The sequence below is a fragment of the Anguilla rostrata genome, chromosome 2 (assembly GCF_018555375.3).
Source record: "Anguilla rostrata isolate EN2019 chromosome 2, ASM1855537v3, whole genome shotgun sequence".
Lineage (NCBI taxonomy): Eukaryota > Metazoa > Chordata > Actinopteri > Anguilliformes > Anguillidae > Anguilla > Anguilla rostrata.
The window spans coordinates 54,998,287-55,020,232 of record NC_057934.1 but is presented as its reverse complement, the minus strand read 5'-3'; the positions used below and the strand labels follow the sequence as shown (position 1 = coordinate 55,020,232).

General features: G+C 43.8%; 1 protein-coding gene across 1 annotated transcript; it reads left to right on the top strand.

Annotated features, from left to right (window-relative positions):
* The first annotated feature begins 1,136 nt into the window (after positions 1-1,136).
* xylt2 (xylosyltransferase II) lies at positions 1,137-19,975 on the top strand. Its single transcript, XM_064323197.1, has 11 exons — positions 1,137-1,441; positions 9,830-10,352; positions 11,028-11,203; positions 13,536-13,738; positions 14,456-14,536; positions 14,818-15,034; positions 15,292-15,468; positions 16,049-16,305; positions 16,761-16,956; positions 17,416-17,749; positions 18,192-19,975. Exons 1-11 carry the CDS (start codon positions 1,310-1,312, stop codon positions 18,512-18,514), a joined length of 2,619 nt encoding a protein of 872 aa, XP_064179267.1. The 5' UTR covers positions 1,137-1,309; the 3' UTR covers positions 18,515-19,975.
* Positions 19,976-21,946: the final 1,971 nt, after the last annotated feature.

The following is a 21,946-nucleotide window of genomic DNA, read 5'->3' as shown; positions in this document are numbered from 1 at the left end:
ACAAAGCTGCAGGTAAGCTAATAAAAACAGTGTAGGTGTGGCCTATCACAAAAATCCTAATAACTCCCTAGTGGTTTGACTTAAATTTATTAAATGTGGTGGCTAGACTGGCACTCACATCAAGAGTAACAATCTACTGTATAGTACTGGCCTAATTCAAACACATGATCACATGGTAGCCCTATACAGTACAATATTTTTATATAAATTCAGAAATTCGCAAAAATCACAGTTTTTTTTTTTTGACACTAAAGACTTACTGTAGTGATCAATTTCCTCCGCTGGAAAATATCAGTACTTTATGGATCACTGCCATCATGGGTAGCTGCCATTTTGAATGCTTTTCTCTAAAAGTCTACCGTTATGGATTTTCCACCATTCCTGCAATACAGGAACTAAGCTTCTTCCCTTACCAGACGTGAAAAGCTCACGTGCCAGATGTGGGAACTGAATCCTGATGTCCCACTCCACAACACAGGGTACCACATCACCAAAAGGTCAGGCTCCCTGGTGCAGTGGAATGTCCTACTACAATGCTTCTCTTAAGTGAGGCCACCCTATCTGACAGACAGGATCACTGCACTAACCTCCCCTTTGACTGAGCGTGTCCTCATGCTTCCCGCTCACGTGGGCCCTGTGGCACTCAAATTTTCATGGAGGCCAGGCTCCTCAACAATCCAAACCAGAACCAAATTACAAATCAGTAGGATGTGGCAGATTATGAATTTAGTTTATTCAACATTTGTTAATTATATCTGCAGTTTTGAATGTCTGGGTGCTTAAAATGGATATGGTGCTGAGGAATAACCCTAAATATATTTAGTTATGTTGAGAAGTTTCTGAGGACCTGCCTGCTTTGTAATAGTAGGTAGGGCATCCAGTGGTTCATGGTCTAAAGCAAAAAAGTAACTCAGACTGAAATAATATTTTTAAAAGGAAGTGGACTATCCCCACAGTCTCTTTGGAATTTGGTATCCTCCCTGTCCTACACACACGAGCGAGAGAGAGAGAGAGAGAGGGAGAGAGAGTGCCTACGTAGCAAACGTTAGTTACGCACGTTATAATTTACTATGAGCACCCAGTTTATAAATTTGAAAATTCAAAGAGCCCAGGTGGTCTGTATGACACAATGGAACGTTTTACGGACTTCGGTTTATTAATATGGTTTGGCTCTTGAAGCCTTGTATGCTGACATCCCTTTTACGCCTGTTGTTCTTCCGTATGCTATTACGTGCGCGCTCCATACCCCTACGCCTTCCCCTTTTCTGCCCTACTGGCTCGCGCCCGTGTGATTGCTGGGACTGAAAAAATGGTGGCGAGTACACGGGTTCAGAAGCTTCTTCGCCGATACAAACTGGCGATCGCAGCCGCGCTTACTATTCTTCTTATTCAGGGACTAGTGGTGTGGAGCCTGAGGACTCTTGAGGAAGGGGAGGTGGAGGTGAGTTGGCACGTTATGGATATATTGTGTTAATATAAGACCCAACATTGCTGTGGCTATGGTTCATATCCGTCGGTGATTCTAACATTGCTTGAACAACTAGCTGGCTGGCTACACATGTAGTTATCTTGCTAACGTTAACTAGATTGCTAGCATTATTGTTCCGTAGAATGTGTTGTTAGAATTCAAACATGCGACCTACTGTAGCTATGTGGTTAGTCAACTATATACAAGGAAGGTGGTCAACTATCCACCTTGATGTTTATATGCGAAGGGCAATCTCGGATTGTCGCTGCAAACTAACAAGATAGCCATGCTCGTTAACTAGCTGATTGTTAGGTAGAGCTACAAGTGTCCGTGTGTTATCTGTGTGCTGAATCTATTGTGATTTCACGTACAATACATGAATGAGCTAGTTTCACAGGTGCCTACAAATATAGCTGCCAGAACTGGCTCCGACCTGGCTTATAGCTGTCTTGATACTTCGCTAGCCGGCTTCTGTTACCCCTTTTTACCATGTACCATCTAACGTTAGGTCTTTCAAATGGTGCGTGCGAAAAATGCACACTGCAACATTATTTCGTAACGGGATTTCTGTCTTACATTAGATTCGGAAACTAAATACTGCTCGTTGGAGTTCATAGACATTAGTTAACGTTAGCTAGCTTGCTACCACAAGGGCTGTCAATTTGATTATTCGTGTGACTGTCTCGTGGCAAGTTAAATGGACTTTCAAGTGAGTACACAGTACTTTACTTTAGCAGGGAACTTGTGACATTAGTGAAGATATTCAGATTGTTATTTATGCTTTTTGGTATTCCCGATGAAGCTTTCCTCCTTTTTGAAAGGGAATTGATAAAACTGGAGCCCATTCGTCAGTACAGTCATTGCCTTTACAAATGGAAGGGATTAGTCATTGTTGTTTAATGATTTGCTTGCAACAATATGTAATATAAGAATGACATGCTTAAAACGGTTATAATCGTGATAAGGATCTAGTAGCCGCCTAATTAACGTGGTGGTGGTTCTTACTGGCTATGTGCTAAAGATTGTGGTTTGCAGTAGGCTAAATGTTTCCAGTTGTTGCTTTGCCTTTAAGGTATGCGCGCAGCCTGAAAATGACAACATTTTAGTTATATTAACTTTAAAGACCCCTATTTGGATCACATCAATAAGATCCTGAAGGCAGGTCATGTTGCCTTAACCAGGAACGGCATATGAAAAGGATGCTTTGCAGTTTTGTCTAATTTTATGACTCTTTGGATTTAGTTTCTTCAGATCTTGACCTCCTGTTGTAGTCTGTCTACATGAATACACCTTTATATGAGGGAGATTGCAATCAGTTGAAATTAATAGAAGGAACCTGATGCTGCTATTGGTATAGCTGTCATGCCCTCTGCCTTAATTAGGCATACAGTCATGTTTCCCTTGTCTTGAAGCAGTGAACATCCAGCTCTGGACAATTTATGTAGACCAGGTCTCTGTGCCAGTCACAGGCTTGTTTATATAGGCTATAAAGGGTAAAGCAATCTGGCTTCCTTTTCAGGGGACCCTTGTTTCAGATCTGAACCTTGTGCCAACTGTAGTAGTGCCAAAACAGGCTGAGGGCTTGGGCTAATGTGGAAGCACAGTCAGTTAGAGGCATATACGTTCTATCTCTACTGGTAAACTAATTCTGTAACGGATTCATTCTAGCCAGGAAGCACTGCAGCTCACACTTGAGGTACGAGGTGAGTTATGTCTGAGATCCATCAACAGGTGCAAAAAAGATAGATTCAAACAAAATATAGGCTAGATGTAGGCCAGATGTGGTGATTTGACCAATGACATTAAATCACTCTAAAAATAAAAATGTGTAAGACAAAATTCCTGGAACATTTTCTAATCTATTCTTTTATTATGCAGCTCTGATATTAATAATGAAAAGCGAACAGGCAGGCTACATTTGTAGTTGTACTCTAATTAGGTGAACTGGCTTATAGTTCCTGACATTTAGTATTGGCTGCAGGTGTTGTAGAATGGACTTGCATGAAAGGACTGTACACAAAATATGATTTGACTAGAGTTTTTTGTTGTTGTTGTTTGGGTTTTGGTGGTCACATTTGCCAGGCAAATTATCTTTTACGGTAGGTTACACAATTGAGTGGCTTGGTTGCATGTATGTAACTATAGTTCATTTGGAAAAATAACATCACTTTAACAATAAAAAAATAATGAATTTGCCCTTAAATTTAGAATATTACATTTTTGTTGACTACAAGGCTACTTGTATGACATGTTAATTATATTTCTGGCAATCAAGTTATGTAAAAGGTACTAAAAACTGATTAGACACAATGTAATCTAGCAAACTCACACGTTTTACACTTGCTTTAGGCGAAAGCTTTAAGACACCTGCAAACAAGATCAGTAGAAATTTTACATCAGCTGTCCACTCTTCTACATATATATGTGTCCAAAGATGTTCTGTAAATATTTGAATTTGTAGTGCAGATTAATTTTGCCATAGCTGCCTACAGAGATCATCTGGGTTAATCAGGTATTTTTGCAATTGTGTCAGCCTAATTGACCTTCAGATGGCTTGCTCTCTTCCTCCTCCACTCCCATCTATTGTAGCCATCTGTATTGGGCTGAAACACGGCCTCGTAAACAAATTAAAACACTTAAACATGGAGGTGCCCCATAAGCGACACACATAACAGCTGCACGCTCTGATTAGCGTTGGGGGCCAATGTTCAGAATTATGTCAGGCAGCAAGTTTGTGCGAGTGTGAAGAATGTGCTCTTGGGTGCTTTCACCCTGGTGGCTATTATTTATCAGTGATCTCCAGGGTATTAAATTTAGGCTATATGATATAGACTAGGCCTACTGTGTAAGTATCCGTACTTCTGCGACCAAATAACTGAGTTCTCTGTAACATTTGACTTCCATGTCTGGAATTGTCTGGACTTTCATCTCTGGTATTTTTTTTTATCAGTACAGCCATTTAGCTCAACCAGTAGGTGATATCACCCAACTCATAAAGTATAATAGTTGCCCCCATCTTGGTTAGGCCCTCTCAGTGCTTCCATTTTCACAGAAGCACTTAATGGGGCAAGGGTGATGTGGGGCATCCAAGCTTAGGAATCTGATCCATCTGCTCAGAGGGCATTCATATATGCCTACAGCATTTGCACATCACACATTTATGCTAAGAACCTGTCTGGGTTTAATACAAACTCCAGCGATATGCAAGATTTTGGTTGTTAGCCCCCGATAGATTGTTCCCCAACAGCTATTGGTTTATTGTACACTGAGTCAATGGACCCTCAACCCCCTATGTGAACATGCACTGTTGTCCTCACAGATGAACGTTCTGTTTTGGACTGCTGAAATATACCAAGCGAGTTCGGTTTACACATTCGTTCCAATCTTCTTGTGTCCATCAGGCGAATGTGACTGCTTCTCTTCTCTCCTGCACAGGCTGCATGGGTCAGCTATGATTATCCATAAATTAACTATGGAAACAGAGAAACCGTCTGATATACTGGCATTGTTAACGCTATTTGGACCATGATGTAGGATCTGCATCTTGATATTTTTTTTTTTTTTTTTTACATTTAAAAAAAATCAACATTCATGCTCTGGTTTCACAATGGGTTGGGCTCATATAAAGCACCCAAATTTTAATGACGCACCATAAAAATGAGTTTTAAAAATGTAATACTGGGCAGGAATTGCCTGCAGTAGTTTGTAGCTTTGCGACACCTTCCTTGACAGTAATATCCAGTGAACATTACTTCAAATAAAATTTTAGGGTAATTCTTGTCCTGTAGCCTACTACTGGCTAATTTTTGCTGGCACCAGATATCATTAGGACATCATGCTACTATAATACAGCTTTATAACTACAGTAGCTACATGCATATATACAGTAATGTTGAATGTTACATTTAGCTAATGTTATGCTCATTAAAACGAAAGTGCATGATCAGATATGTTTCTGCATTTGCTGCCCTAATTGATGTGTCACTTGCATCAAAACTTTGAAAAGGAAAAGAGAAGAGATGTTGGAGTGCTTTGGAGAGTATGAATTATGGGATGCTGCTGTTAAGGGCAGTGGACGTGTACAACGTTCCCCACAAGATAAACAGGATATTCTGTAGACTTCTAATGATGGGCCTTTGAGTAACGCAAAAGTGTACCTGTTGTGCTAAACTACTCGTGCCAGTTTTAATTTTAAGGGAACACACAGTGGCAGGTAGACTGATTTTGGGGGGTGAGTCCAAGTTAATTCCATCTCTTGGGCAGAAAACAGATAGCAGTCAACCGAGGACTTTCCCATACCTTGTCAGGGCTTCAAGCCTTTTTTTAAACCACTGTGCCAAAACCCTCCCGAAACATTTTTAAACCAGCCCAAAGTATTGACTGTTCCAAATGCAGCTATGTGACTGTGGAAATAGTGGCTAGCTGTCATGGTTTTGTCATGTCAGTTTGGTCCTGCCCCCATGAGACCCACTGTCTGCATGCGGTTAGTTTGAAAAGCAGGCAGATACTGCACAGAAGAGCATATATTGAAGTTTCTAGCCCCAGAAGGGAGTGTGGCATATCTGGACCAGCATGCTCCAGTGAGTGTCACTCAGTGTGCTGTAATACACAGAGAAAAAGGCTTTGGCATGGCTGACATTCAGGCCCCTTTGAAGTTTTGGAGTGAGTATGAGCCCTCCATTCCCCGCCTACTTTTTCCTTCTTTGCCTGATAAAACGCTGATCATGCCAACTTCCATTAATTAATTGGCTTTCTGCAATATCGAATCTTGTTTAACACTTTGTATCAAACCTACTGCTAGTAGTCATTGCGCCGAACAAGTCTATGAAGGCATTTAGGTTCTCACGTGGGTGTAATTTAAACTGCTGGTAGCCCAGCCACTCTTATCAGAAGATGAAAAAAACAAAGATTCAGCTCCAAAAGAAAAACAAAGTTTATACTTCCAGTAAGTGGGTTACCTGTAGGATAATGAGAATGTGAGGGCCACAGCCCGCAGGTACGCTAACGTGTGAGCGCGAAGCACTGAGATGGCTGCACAGGAATGCACCGTCACCCTGGCATGCGTTTATCAGCCCTGTCATCTCAGACGATGGGGGCTCCGCAGCCCTTCCAGTGTGGATGGAGGCTGGTGAGCTAGATGACTGTAGGGATGAGTGATGAATCTGGGCAAAAGAACAGTTAGGAATGTGACACTGTACAGAGCAGCCTCCCCGGCAGTTGGAACAGGGTGTGCAGTACATGACAGTATGTTAGGCCTGTACAGTACTACAATACACTGCAAGACAGGGTTGTTCTGAATGACTTCATTACTGTGCTTTGTGTGTTGTTGCGTCCCTACAATGTGACATCACCTTGGTGTGATGTGGTGCCTTATTGCTTGGTTGTCTTTGAGAGTCTGTTTCAGAGTCGCACTGGTTGCTCTGATTTGTCTCTGAATACTATAATATGTTTTTTTTTGTAGATTTCCACTGTATAATTGTAATCATGCTTGGTGTTCCCTGTCGAAGTCTATTGAACCTTTCAACTGTGAGAACATACCTGAAGAACATGGCCATTAAACTGACACACAGTACTGCATTGTCCCTGTCTTCCAGGAAATCTCAAATAAGTATAGCAGCATAATGGCATTGGGCTTACTCACATTTTGGCTGTATGAGATGCAGCTTATTTTAAATGGCAGCTTTTACAGTACTTATGACTAAGCTTGGCCTACGAAAAAGTGAGAATCGTGTCCACATGAAGGGCAGTTCCCTGTGGCCATTATGTTTAAAAATGGACTCCATTTCCTGTTGTGGTTTGCTTTCCTTCATCGTTCCAGACATTGGCCCAGTAGTCCGCAGAGTCATGGAGCTTATTGCGTCGTCTGGTGTTTGTCTGATGGCCGCTGAGAGGGCCCGGTCTGTGCCTCTTTCCTTTCCCAGTCTGTGCCTATTTCCCTCAGCAGTACTGCTGGAGAGGTTTGGCCTCTGCCCCCCAGGACAGCTGCGCCTTGGATGTGGTTCAGTCTTCCAGTGCTCGATTGAGATGGCGAGTAATGGTGTGTGACAGCGGTCAAAGTGCGGTTAAAACAGCAACCTAAGAAATGTGGGGGGTTTTTTATACGTGGGGAAATGGTATTTTGAGGCCCCGATTATTTACTTTAAAGGTTCCAGAGCGAGGTATGGGTGGTGTAAAACATTGGTCATGCTCCCATTTTAAATGGGCTACGAGCTCGTGGAGTGAATGTGCCAGTGTGGTGTTCATGGCCGTGGTAGAAAACAGTGGAATAGGCCCCTTTCTAAGACCTCTCATTCGCAGGCTGGAAAAACAGAAGCAGGGTGTATGTGGCGAGTGTAATTACACTGAAGTATGTACTGTGCTTAATGATGTTGAGAGCTGAATCTGGAGAATGGCTGGGGAAATATGTGCGGGCAGTCGAAAAGGTCGGCGTCATTTTCGCAGAGTGGGGCAGACTAGAGATTAGGTGGCCCTCCGTGGCAGTGGTGGAGGGCCTGAGGAGGGGGGGGGGGGAAGGGGGTACTTCTGCTAAATTTAACTGACAGGCCCAGCCACTGCAGGGATAATTAATAGCGCTGTGTTTCTGAAGCTGCGGGATTTGGTGCTGATAAGGCCATTTGCTCCCAGAGTTTTTTTTTTTTTAGCTTCTCTAGGCATGGCAAGCCTCCAGTCCTCCCGCTGCCCCCTGTTTATGCTAATTCCCACTTATCTCAGCTCTTGGTACTCCACTTGCTGCAGTGCCTTTTTGGATAGGGTACCCTTGATTCATATGCCATAGACTGATGGACTGAATAGCAGACTTGGCCATTAGGAGAGATATTAACATTTTTCAATTGCTTTTGACATTTCAGTGGAAAAAGGAAAATACTTGCATTGCAGCCTGTGGTGTTATTTCAGTTTATTTCAGAGGGAGGGCTGTTTTTTTGATTGTGTCCATTAAAATAAACAGGAAGGTGGATCTGCATTAATCAACAAACAATCTAGCAAAGTCCAAAGTGTACGCCAATGTATGTACCCTGTGCACACATTGAAAACCAGGTCAAAGCGTTATCCCTGTACTGTAGCAGTGTGCTGTTTCTATAAAAGCACATTTTCACTAATAGCACGACTGAGCGTTGCAGTGTTCTTATTATTAGTCTGTTTTGATAGGATTGATTGTCCCTTCCTAGTCAGCAGCTTCTCCAGATCCCACAGGCTAGCTTACTGAGTATTTTGAGAAACGTTGAACTGTAGACTCTGCTAAAATAATGCTACCGTTGTGTTAAAACTTAGTGAAACGGCAGAAAAAATGGAAAGAATAATAATGGATTCTTGTCAACTTCTAGTAAACTGTTGGCCACAGATTTGAAGATTTGGACAAGACATGTTGGTCTTCAGCAATGGTTCAAGTGTATTTGTAAATTAATTATTGGTACCTAAATAATCATGGCCACCACTTGGATGTGCAGTCCTGCTCATGCAGTCTATTGAAGCACGGCATTGTTGGATACTGGTTTTTGGGGTACACCTGCATTTCACTTCTTTGAAATGGGTTGCAAAGATTGAAAAAGACCAGCAACTGAGAATGGAAATGTTATTTTATATTTTTTTCATCACCTTGCATATTTCACTGTCTTTCCCCAAGGTAATCACCTGTAAATGGCAGACAAGCTCAAACTAAACAAAAAGTCTTAACTCACTTTTAGTGATTTCCCCAAGGGTTTTCAAAAGATTTTTCTGGTTTTATCCTACCAGGCTCCTGCTGACTAAGCAGTTTCACAGGTCACACAGGTCAGCTGCTGTATTTGCATTTTATGCAAATGAGGCCTGCTTTTGGCTTGACCTATAGTTCTGCTTGAGGTTTTACACACACACACACACACACACACACACACAAAAAAAAGGTGTGTGTGTGCACACACACGCACACACACACACCTATGTTTATTCAAGTGAGCCAAGTGACTCCGAACTTCTGTCATCTCTCCTATCAGTTGTAAGGAAAGTCCGTACATCCATGATTGTTACTGTGTGGCCCATTAGGAAACACTAATTACAGTACATTTATTGCAGCCAAATGGGCTGTTTGGTTGGGTGATTATCAGCATCATTTTCTGAGACTGGAAACCTTTGGCAGTGTTTTCGTAGTGCCACGTTTGCCATTGAATGTCCTTGGGAAGATGTCCAATGCTGCAGCTTCATTTTGGGCTCCAGCTTTCCTGACCCAGCAGCCCCCAGCACGCCTTTGAGTTTATCGCCACTGTTCATTAAACTAGCATCACGGGCTTTTTATAGTCTTGTGATGATATAATTAATTAGAGAAGAAAAAAAGCTATGGAAACGCATTGATCTTTGATCATTGACGTGGCTTTTTGGTCCCCCCAGAAGAAGCACCGAAGGTCAAAGCTCCCCGACAACAACAGCGGGAACCCGCGGAAGGAGGCGGAGTCCTGGGAGCGGCAGAGCGGGCCGGCGGGGAGGAGCCGCGGCCGCTGGAAGCCCGGGAGGGAGCGGCCGGGGGCCACGGCGGCCAGCGCCCTGAGGCGGGGCCCGCAGCACCGCGCTGAGGCCGGCGGCAAGGACCGCGGCTCCCAGGGGCAGGGCGGGGCCGGCGAGGGCCTGCCGCACGACCCCTCCAGCAGCCGAAACTTCACCGAGCTGAAGGGCGGGGAGGCCGGGGCCAGGTTCCTGTCCGCCCCGCAGGGGGACATGGGCAGCGTGGAGGGCGCCCCCCAGGCCCCCAGCAGCGACTTCGTCCCCAAGTGCGAGATCTCGGGCAAGGACGCCCTGTCGGCCCTCCACCGCGCCACCTCCCGCCAGTGCAGGCAGGAGATCGCCAACATCGTGTGCCAGCATCAGGAAGGGCAGCTCATGCCACAGTCGCTGCCTCAGTTCTGCCCGCAGCACGGTGAGACCAGCTGCCACGTCTGCCCGCGACTGCACCCTCGCCTTCACGTGTGCGCCGCATACTTCTGCATATAAACAGGGGTGTAGTTAGGCACAGAATTGAGCCATGCCTATGCCACACCTGCATTACCGGAAGTAAATCCATCCTCTTAACCTGAGCTCTTCTCAAGACATCGACAAGACATGTTACAATGATTGTGACAGTGATTGCCACTATGACTGTTACTGTATTTTTAAAGTAGATTTGCATCCAGCAGTATTATGTTCGCGCATTAGCCAGATCTCTGCAGGTACACATAGCCGACCACTGTCTCTGTATTTTATATAGTTGTATATTAATAACCTGCCATGACAGAACATTATTACAGTGGAGTCATTGTTCATTACTGTTCCATCAGACGTGGCTTAACTGTGATTTTAAGATTTTAATTTTTCTCTTCGACTGACAAAAATTCTTAATTCCACGGACCAAATGAGCAACTACAGGAATTATTTCACATGGAAAGTATGGAAACCTAAGTTAATCTGAGAGAATTGAAAACATGGCAGTCTTTTTTTTTTTAATGATAAAAAACTGTTGTGTGAGGTCATGGACAGTCCCATTCATAGGTTTTTACTCATTTTTTATTCTGATGTTTATATTGTATGTCCCTCTCTCTCCTGGCTGCCCGCACAGCCCTCTCCAGCCCTGTGTTGCAGGCGGACGAGCTGGACGCTGACCTGTCCAAGGTGGATAACCCGGTGCGGGTGGCCTTTGTGCTGGTGGTCCACGGCCGCGCAATCCGTCAACTGCAGCGACTCATCAAAGCCATTTACCACCGCGACCACTTCTACTACATCCATGTGGACAAGGTACGGACGGCGCCACAGAGTGGCGGGGGGCACTGTGGGCTGAGCGAATGGAGCTGCTTATCAGCTCATCACTGTGTTAGGACCCAGCTTCTTCCCATGGAATCAAAGTCAGGACGATGCAGGACCTCACTAAGATAACAAACACTTTACTGAAGAAAGTAAAAGTTTATTGTAATCACACTGGCCAGCGGGAAGGTCACTCCAACATAACACAAGTTTGCAGTACAGCAACCCACCCCACACTGGTCTTCTAGCCTGGTTTAAATACCCTCTGGGGCCTTGACTGGGAACGCATTTCCATCCTATCTGCAAAGGCCTATCTCTTTGTTCCCTAATGACATCTATTTTGTACATAAACAACCTATGCCCTTAATGTTGCCTGATACCATATTGTGCCACTACTTGCAGAGAGGAGAAACACTCCAAACCCATCAACTGACAGCAGTGTTCCATGTCATATATCCCTCATTGTAAAGAGATTAGCAGTGGCTGCAGCCTCAGGATTCGGCTAGCACTGAAGCAGCAGCCGGATGGAAACGGATTTAAATAAATGATATCCGTGTGCCCACCTAGGCGGCAGAGACGGGTTTGTGAGTCACACCGTTGGAATTTTTCTCGTGAAAGCGTTTTAAAGAGCTGGAGAAAGGCATCAAGGGAAGGGGAGCTTCTTTGTGAGCCGCAGCAAATGCACAGTTAGCCGCGTAGCCGACTGTGTCAGGCACGGAGGGCGGGAGGGATTTCAGACTGCAACGCTCAGTCTCTGTCATCTCCTTTAACATTTTACATACGTGGCTCAGTTTCTTCCGTTTCCTGTCCTACTTTGTTTTGTTTGCCTGTGTGGCAACTCTTCTTGTCATTTCCTTTAACATTTTACATACGTGGCTCAGTTTCTTCCGTTTCCTGTCCTACTTTCTGTTTTGTTTGCCTGTGTGGCATCTCTTCTTGCCCTCGCTGTGTGAAAGCTGGCAGAGAAACGCCCGTTCCCTTTGTACTCCATTTTCTTTAGATCAGTGGTGCCCTGAGCCCTGAATAGAAGACTAGAAATGGTCTGTAAATAGATTATTGACAGTTCGTTTAACGTACTGTGGAAAATAATAGGTTTTATCCTACATTCCATCTCTTATTGTTATAATTAGAATCTTTTAATGTATCCTAATTTTGTTGTAATGAAAATCATGTAATGTGACGTGCAGAAACACGACAAAAGCATGTACCTCAGTTATAAGCTTTAAGATTAAAGGTTTATCTTTATCTTGCTCATAGCCCATCAATGATTATTGACTAAGGAACACTTTGTTCTTGTAATTTCATCATTTGGTTGAGCACCATCAAATTTTAATTTTGTGTAAAATTCCAACTGTTGGCAAGCTACTCAGTGTTGTTAAATATTGTAATTGTTCATAATCTGTTCATAATTACCATCATTTTTAAATATTTCCTCATTTTCACATACCAGTGCAGATGACTTTCATTGTACATGCCACTTCAAATTCCTATTATAAACATTTAACAGCAGTCTACAGTAATATCATCATTGCAAATTATGCGTGATGGAAACTTGGTGGTTTACTACAGAACGTACAAACTAGGTTTTAAGTCGTGATTGTTTCCATGTGGATGATTCTGTTTAGTTGATTGTGTTTATTCTGGCAGAATAGTCCACTGTGCCTCAAAAGAGACCATAAACCTCACAATCAATTTAGAATTTTCTCCTTGAAACATTTATTGTAGGACTTAGTAGGGGAAAATGAAAAAGGTTCCCAGGACACAGAAAACATTTCAAACAGAATCTTTCATCAGTGCTTCACTACTATTCAACTGAATATTAACCTAGAAATGTTTTGCTTGTATTCATGTGCTGTTGCCATGGGAATATTTCCCAAAAGAATTGTTCAAAGTTATTGAGCATTTTTGCTGCAAATCTAGTTATCATCCTGCTTAAAAGACATTCTTGCAAAAATAATTACAAATATAGCTACAAGCAGAAATGATTTTGTGGCCTAGGAAATTTAATGAGGTTTTGAGAAACTAGGTCTTTTTTTCTAAAACATTAGAAGAAAAAATAAATGAGAGAATAATCATATATGGTGATTTCTTTAGCAATCGGGCCCTAAAATTATTTGTGACGAACCAGAGTAATGGAAAATGGAAATGCTGTTATATTAGGAACGTGTTTCACAAAGAGTAGAGACGTATCCCCTTTTGCAGACATTTTGACAGAAATAATGGCATGCTATCAGCATACTTCAGTACTGTCTCAGTGATGGCTCTGTTTTAAACAGATTGGCTAAATGCGTTGTCACATGCGTGGTCATTACCTCCTTCCTCCCAGCGCTCCAACTACCTGCATCGCGAGGTTGAGCAGATGGCCAAGCTCTACCCCAACGTGCGGACCACGCCCTGGCGCATGGTGACCATATGGGGCGGGGCCAGCCTGCTGAAGACCTACCTACGCAGCATGCAGGACCTGCTGTCCATGCTGGACTGGAAGTGGGACTTCTTCATCAACCTCAGTGCCACTGACTTCCCCACAAGGTGCCTGCACCCCACCTCCACACAGGAGCACTGGAGCTGGAGCAATAGTAAAATATGTGTATCTGTGCACTGCCTGTAGTTTTAGCATGCATTTTGGTTAGTAAAGTTATCCTTAGATGTAATCAGTTTTTTTTTCTTGCAGCATAGTAATATTTATTGCTACTGATTTGGTTTTTACTGATTTTATATTGCTGATTGTTACAGACTGTGTAGCCATAACTTGATATGCTGTTGTACTGTACACTTTTAAGCACATCAGATATACAATTTTATACTAATACGTGTTTTTGTGGGAAAAAATGGCAGAAAAAATAGTTAATTTTCAATAAAGTAAAAATTAGCTGCACACTAGATAGCCATATAGATAGCCATCTGTTTTATTAGAGTTCTGTTAGCTGTAATAATTCTGCACTGTAAGCATTGCTTCAGCACCTGATACAGGGATATGCTTGAAATAGCTATATTATTCCAATCAGGTACAGACAGATTTCAGTGGACTCTACGAGCCTTTTCCTGCACAGCAGCCAGTCCTAAGAGCATCTGCTGTTTATAAATAAATGTGTACTGAATGGCTCATAACAGTAAAGGCAATAACCAGAGGAAAGCATTTAATTCAGTCCAGGCAGAAGTCAGCACATTTCCACTGCCACTTCCACTGTGTGTTTGGCTGATATCACATTTTATGTTTGTTTCTTTATTCCCTGTGTGTCTAAACAGGACCAATGAAGAATTAGTGGCTTTTCTCTCACAGTACAGAGACAAAAACTTTCTGAAGTCTCACGGAAGAGAAAATGCAAGGTATGATAAAACCTGTCACGTTGGCACCCTAATTCTGAGAAATGTGTTTCAAAAACATTGTCTGTCTTGGCTGATAAATATACGTCACACCCAACAACAAATCCTTATGATTAAACAAAACAGGCATGGTATAATACAGGAAGTGTGTGTGCGAGTATATGTACGTGTGTGTGCCTGTGTATTATAATGGACAGTACGTGCAACACTGTTGGCTAACTATTGAAACTTTACCGCGAACTAATATTGCCACAGGGTGATAATTCTCTATAACTCTGTGGCAGGTTCATCAAGAAGCAGGGTCTAGACCGGCTCTTTCACGAGTGCGACTCCCACATGTGGAGGCTGGGTGAGCGGGTTATTCCCCAGGGCCTGGACGTGTCGGGCGGATCCGACTGGTTCGCCCTCAGCCGCCGTTTCATCGAGTACGTCATGAACTCGCCGGACCAGCTGGTGTCGGGGTTAAAGCAGTTCTACACGTACACCCTGCTCCCCGCTGAGGTACTCAACCGGCTCGGCCACTCCGCCCTTTTTGTCAGCCCGGCCTTGTTCTCTCATTCACAGCCGAAATATCACCGCGTCTTTTTCGGTTTTCAAATGTGTTACATTGAGAAATGAAATTGCACTAGCTTTCAGTGCTCATCTTGTTTTCCTGCTGTTTGAATTCTCAGCTTGTATAGGAAGATTGTTGCTGAATGTGGGGACTTGGGTTCTTGGAATGTTGAACCCTTTCTAATGTTCAATGTTCTGTCTCCCAGTCTTTCTTCCACACAGTGCTAGGCAACAGCCACATGTGTGACACTCTGGTGGACAACAACCTGCGAGTCACCAACTGGAACCGCAAGCTGGGCTGCAAGTGTCAGTACAAGCACATCGTGGACTGGTGCGGCTGCTCGCCCAACGACTTCAAACCAAGCGACCTGATCAGAATCCAGGTATCAGAAGGCAGTCAACGTTCCTTCTGCGGTTTGACTTGCATGCATTACAGTACAGAGTCCATGTTCGCTTGGATCCAGATTTCCAGTTTTGAAAGTTTTTTGCCATTATTCTGAAAAATTATTACCAGTCAGATCAACAGATTTGACACTTTGTTTTGACGGTTAGATTGCTCGTTTGCATTTAAGTTTTTGCTAACCGCTGTTGATGTCACAATTTAACGTCAAAGCATGGAGAGCATTAACTTATCAAGCATTGGCTATATAATAAATCTTGTTTAATATTACTTTCCCAATGATGTACCAAAGGGAAGGGGATGAATTTGGCATGAGCCCCTGATAAGGAAAGCAACAATGACATCAATCATGTAACATGACCACGGTGTACCTGAATGTCTTATGATGAACAATAGCTTTTTGTGCTTAATTGTATCTGTGATTGTATAAAGTTGCTCTCCGAGGCTTGACACACTTGGCACAAGTAACTAAGCACAAAGGCTCTCTGGAGGGTCAGTTGTGCAGTTACAAATTTGAGTTTCATCTTCAAAATGTGCTGACTGTTGTTTCCTCTCCTCTGCAGCAACTGACCCGACCCACGTTCTTCGCCCGCAAGTTTGAGTCGACAGTGAACCAGGAGGCCATCAACATCCTGGACGCCCACCTGTACGGCCACTACCCCCCCGGCACCCCCGCACTGAAGGCCTACTGGGAGAGCCTGTTTGAGAGGGCGGATGGGGTGAGCTCGCTCAGCGACGTGGCCCTCACTTCCTACTCCGCCTTCTTCCGCCTCGGGCTGCGGAGCCAGGGGGCTGCTCAGGGCAGCAAAGAGGCCTGCAGGTGAGACTCCGCCTCCACGGTGCTCGCATCACAGACATTCACTAACCTCCGCTGTGGGGGTCGTAGGCAACATGAACTCAACTCTCACCTACCACAACTGGTCTAGAGACAGCTGTAGGGTTAATGGTAGGGTTCACTCTAGTGTTTCTTTTGCACCTCTACATCATGAACCTATGCACTTGTTGTACGTCGCTCTGGATAAGAGCATCTGCTAAATGCCTATAATGTAATGTAATGTAATGGAAGCAGTAATGTAGCGTTCCACACCGATGCCGCACTGTCATTCAGGGATTTGTCATTATTTCCAAATCGGAAGCAAATTTGAGCTTGTTGTTTGCATGCAAGTCGTAGAAAACTGGAGAGGAATTTAACTTTTCTCAATTTTTTAACCTGTTGTTGTTTCTTCGATTTACAGAAGTATTCTAAAATTTTGCATTCTCTCCATTTCGATCCAGGTACGAGCCCATTGGCTACCCACTTTCAGTGCATCTGTATTTCTACGACGACCGTTTCCAGGGCTACCTAGTGAAGCAGGAAGTTCAGATTTCGGGGACAAAGACGAGACAGACCCTGGAGGTCTGGGCAGTCCCTCAGACCACCCTGCAGCTGGAGAGCAACCTGCATGAATTTGAGAGGCTCAAAAACCTGGAGGTGAGAATGACCACATGGGAAGGGGAGGCAGAGGCTGTTACTGGATTATAGACTCAGCACACACATTAGGAAATGTCACTACTTTATGTGGGTGATGTTATTTTTCCATTGAGAATGATAAATCAAGTTTCATGCATGAATTAAATTGAATGCTACTAATTAAATGGAAAAATTAAGTCGGAGTTTAAAACTGTCATCTGGAATTATGCTTAATAAGTGTGATGCTGTTTGAGTCATGTTGGTGTTATTTATTGGATATGTTTCTGAAAAGTCATGGCATGCGCATGAAGTGGCCTGTTTATATTGAACGCAGTAATGAGTCAACATTGGATTCATACTCGCATACCGATTTCTATGCAGAATGCTTCATTATCAGTTCATCAGTTGTTTTTAAGAGCCTGTCTGCCATGTCTTTGGTAATTCCAAAGCAATTTGTTTTTGCGTTTTCCTCAATGCCAGGTGGGAACAGGGTGGGACCCCAAGGAGCGGATTTTCCGGACCTTTGGGGGGGTGATGGGCCCCCTGGATGAGCCGGTGGCAGTGCAGAAGTGGGCAAGGGGGCCCAACCTGACGGCCACCATAGTCTGGATCGACCCGGCGCTGGTGGTGGCAGCCTCCTATGACATCAGCGTGGACGTGGAGGCGGAGTTCACGCAGTACAAGCCGCCTCTGCAGCGCCCCCTGCGGCCCGGAGCCTGGACCGTCAGAGTGCTGCGGCTGTGGGAGACCGTGGCCGAGACCCGCTTCCTGGTCACGCCCCTGGCTTTCAAAGGCCGACAGCCGTTCAACAAAGGTGAAGCCCCCCCCTCCCCGACCTGCTGTCAATCAGCCGCCACCATCACTGAGGGTCATAGGGTTCATGTGGAATAAACATCCTGGGAGGAAGTGAAACAAGCTCTTACTTCCTGTTACCATATCCCACCACCCAAGGGCCTGTAGCAAGCCATTCTTCCGAAGTGGGGTCTTTCCCTGGATCCCCTGTGATAAATGTCTAAGCTTGAGGATACAGTGTCTGTACTTTCCAAACTGCTCTTGATTGGTCAGCCTCCCCACTGTTAGTGTTTAAAAACATTGTAGCAAGGCCCATTGCATTATTTCACACAATGTCCAGACTCTTTCTCTGACTTTAAGCCTGAAGAGTGTGATAATCTTTCTCTGACTTTAACACACTCATCACTATGTACTTTTATGCTCTGCCTGTTTGGTGTCTAACATGCTATTATCTGTCTCTTCAGATGAGGACAGCTGGCTGCATGCTGGTCCTCCTGGCAACCTGTACATGGAGCAAGGCTTCCAGCAGCTGAGCCCGGTGCTGAAGCTCACCAAGGGGGAACAGGCCCTGGAGGAGGCCCAGAAGAAGGCCCAGCTGGTGGGCAAGGCCCTTGAGGACTGGATTGACGCGAGTGTCGGGGCCTTCTGGGTGACGGGAGACATCTGCAGCACCCAGCCATCGCCCTGCCCCGCCCTGGTCCAGTGCAACACGTCCAGCTGGAGCTCCCTGTCTCCCGACCCCAAGTCCGAACTGCGGCCCGTCCGAAGCAACGGCCGCATCAGGTAGCCCCGCGGAAGCACCGCCCCCCTCCCCCCGGCAGAGCTGGCGGGAACGGAGACGCTGAAAGGGAAACCTCTCGCAGGCTCGAGTGCTCGGAGCGAGGCCTCAGGGACGGTACTGAGAGACGCAGGCGGGGCCGGGGACAGGCCAGAGGCTCCGGTCAGTACTGACCACAGCAGTGCGGTCAGGAGAGCCCGTGTGAGGACGCTGTGTGAGGACGCTGAGGAGAAGCTCTGGAATTTTGCACAGAAGTGTTTAGACTTTTGTTTTCATTCTTTGGACTTGCCACTGCTGCGAAACACAAAGTCTACTAGAACACAGGCCTCGCCAGAGGCCTCCTGGATCAAACTCAAAGGCGAGGGCTCCGGTTTTTATTGTTGAACATTGCGAGAAATGTTACGGACACGAGAACTGAAAAAGACCTTTTTTTAGTCAAAGAAGTTAAAACTGGTCAAATTTATACATGCATAACACATTTGATGTAGACGGGAAAGGTTTTTTTTGTTTGTTTGCTTGTTTTTTTCACGCTCATTGTTTCGAGCCTTATAATAAAATTAGATACTGGTGGAAGAAGTGCACTTTACTGTATGATGGGCCTTCACTCAGAAGGTTAGTGGCAGGAGTTCAGACAGGAACCTGAAACCATGGGTGAGACATCACAGGACAGTGGCCCCTCATTAATGGTGGTCCCCATGTGCTGTTGTAAAACTGTAGCCCTGTTTGCACTGACGTTACACACACAGCTGGACAGGGTGACGGCAAAGATGTCATTGTACACGTTTAGTAAAAATTGATCGGATTTGAAAAGGTTTTCCCTCATATAAATTTCCCAGGTCTGACCTGGTTCTCTCATGATTTATTTTCTGCTTTATGTTTAATAGGCACCTTTGATTTTACCGTCCACTTTTGCAGTGCCAGTCGCTGCTTTGGCACAGAGAAAGTGCCTGACTGAATTGCTAAGGAACAATTGGCCGCAGAAGTTAGGTCATTAATGACACAACCACTTTGGGAATTGGTTTTTACAAGTTCTGACTTTCAGATGATGAATTCCTCTGGCTGACTTGGCTGGCATCTAAGCAGACGTACAGTCTGGTAGGTCAAGGGTTAGGTTTAATAAAAACCGCCCCATATGTTCTATGTTTACAAGCCTTTACGCATCTTAGTGTTTTGTTTGCAGAAGTTGTTTTTAGGCAAATGTAAGCTGAGACTGCAATTTAAAAGCTGTCATGTCAAAAGCTCAAATAAATGAAGACAATGTTTTTTTTTTTTTTTTTTTAACATATCTTTAGCAGTACAATATGGGAAATCCCACAACGTAATGCAAGTATGCCTTTTTCTTGTTATGTGAAAGTTCACCACATTGCTGTGTGATCTATTGAATTTAATCTTGGTCAGCAAACGTTGCACATGTGTAACTTGTTTTTGAGCCACTTTTCAGCATGGATTAAAGTGACCTTTTTAAAATGATAGTTGTTTCAGCCAAGTGAATCACACAAGCACACACATGCATAAATCCACAGGTATTCTGGAACAGAAAGTTCCACCTGCCGGTACCAGAACATGCATTACCTAGTGAAGAGAAAAGAAAAGATTTTCTTTCGCCACATTGCTTCCTCTCATAGTTTTGCCATGTGCTGATGTTAGGGGGATAAGGCAAACCCCTGCGTGGTGGTATCCTGAATCCATGGTAACATGGTTTTAAACAGCCCCTTAACCTTAATGCTTCAGTAGAGGAGTCCTGCAAGTTTACCGTCACTTAAATTTCAGTTTGTGGTTGACTGATGGAATAGTAAAATCATAAACTACAACAGTTTTTGAGTGGTCTTTTCTTAAACTTGTACATGTTCATACACTTTGTCATGTACTCTGTTCACACACTGCATAGTTAGGACAGTCCACTCAGTCACTGTAAATTGGGGATTTCAAACTCAAATCCTAGTTTCAAATCTGCTGGTTTTCAATGTTCTTGCATTTAAGTTCTTAATTTAAGTCATTGATTGGCAAAAGAGTGCACACCTTGTTTCATATGCTTAAATTGGCTATTGATTGAAAGGAAACCACAAAAACCAGCAGAGACTGTTGGCCTCTAGGACTGGATTTTGCCATCTCCGAACCTATTGGCTAAATCAGAATTAAAATTATTACTTGGGTTACAGGGGCGACGTGATAGTCGCGTGAATGGAAGTATCCCAGGTACGACAGCGGATGTAAGTATACCATACTCGCCATAGGAGCGGAAGTCTGTGTTTATAGTGTGATAGCCAACTCTTCGACCGAGAATGCAGTTGAGATTAGAGTCTTTTCAACTGTATTATTTCACCAGCCTAATTGGCAATTTACATTGTGTTTAAAGTTTCAAACCACTACAAAGCCATTTTTGTTTGTGGTATTTACTGAAATAGCGGACGTATTCCCCAGTCTGCCGACTAGTTGTGGCAAAAGCTTAATATATCAAAGATGGCCCACCGTTTGCTCGGTACAAACTAAGGACTTCTCCGTGCGCCACTGTTTTCATTTTGGTAATTCACTTTTTGAAATTGTCTTCCGACATACTTTCTCATTTTTGAGCCCTTCAGACTTTCTCATTTATGAGAATGTATGTCAAAGAAAGACGAGGATTCTGAGACGCCTGCTTTATGTGAAATATGTATATTAACGAGAGGTTTTTACAATTAGCAATATTTTCTGTGGCCACTGGGGGGCAATGTGTGAACATGTTCTTTAACAGTTATATGGAGTTGGTGAGCCAACTGGACCGAACCACAACAGCCTTATTTATTTAGCCTTACTTGTTATTTATTTACTTTTTGTTGACCCTGCCAGACTCCCATTGCTCCTGAAAGGAATATAACAAATACCAATTGATGCTTATCTTTCTGGCTAACAATTGGTTTTATCCAAAATAAATAATGTGTATAGGCTCAATGTTATGAAGACAGCTGCAATTCAAGTGGATCAATTTCTCCTTCCACCCTCAGCCACTTGGAATGGAATGTCACTGCTGATGAGTAAGTTTGGGTTTTGAGCTTATTAGTACATTTCATTACTTTGTCAGTTCTGGGTCATTAAAATGAAAGTAAATGAATTATCGCACGTCTGGCATTTATGAATAGTCACTATTTCTGCAGGGCAGTTGTGGTCCTGAAATGTCATTTGCCAATATAAAGTGTAAGTATGAGTGCGCACTCACAGCCATTGACTAGTCTAGAGCATTTGTATATCAGCATCCTATTGGTCTCATGGGGTGCTGATATGTGATATTGCTCTGACGGCTGTAGTTTAACATCACAGGAAAGATCAACACTTCATTATCTATGAGGCTTATTGGTGCAACTACGATAAAGCATCCTCGTATAACTTCATTGTCATTCCTTTTCAATATAAACAGAACACGGACAAGAGGAAAAAGACAGATTATTGATCAACTACCTACTTTCT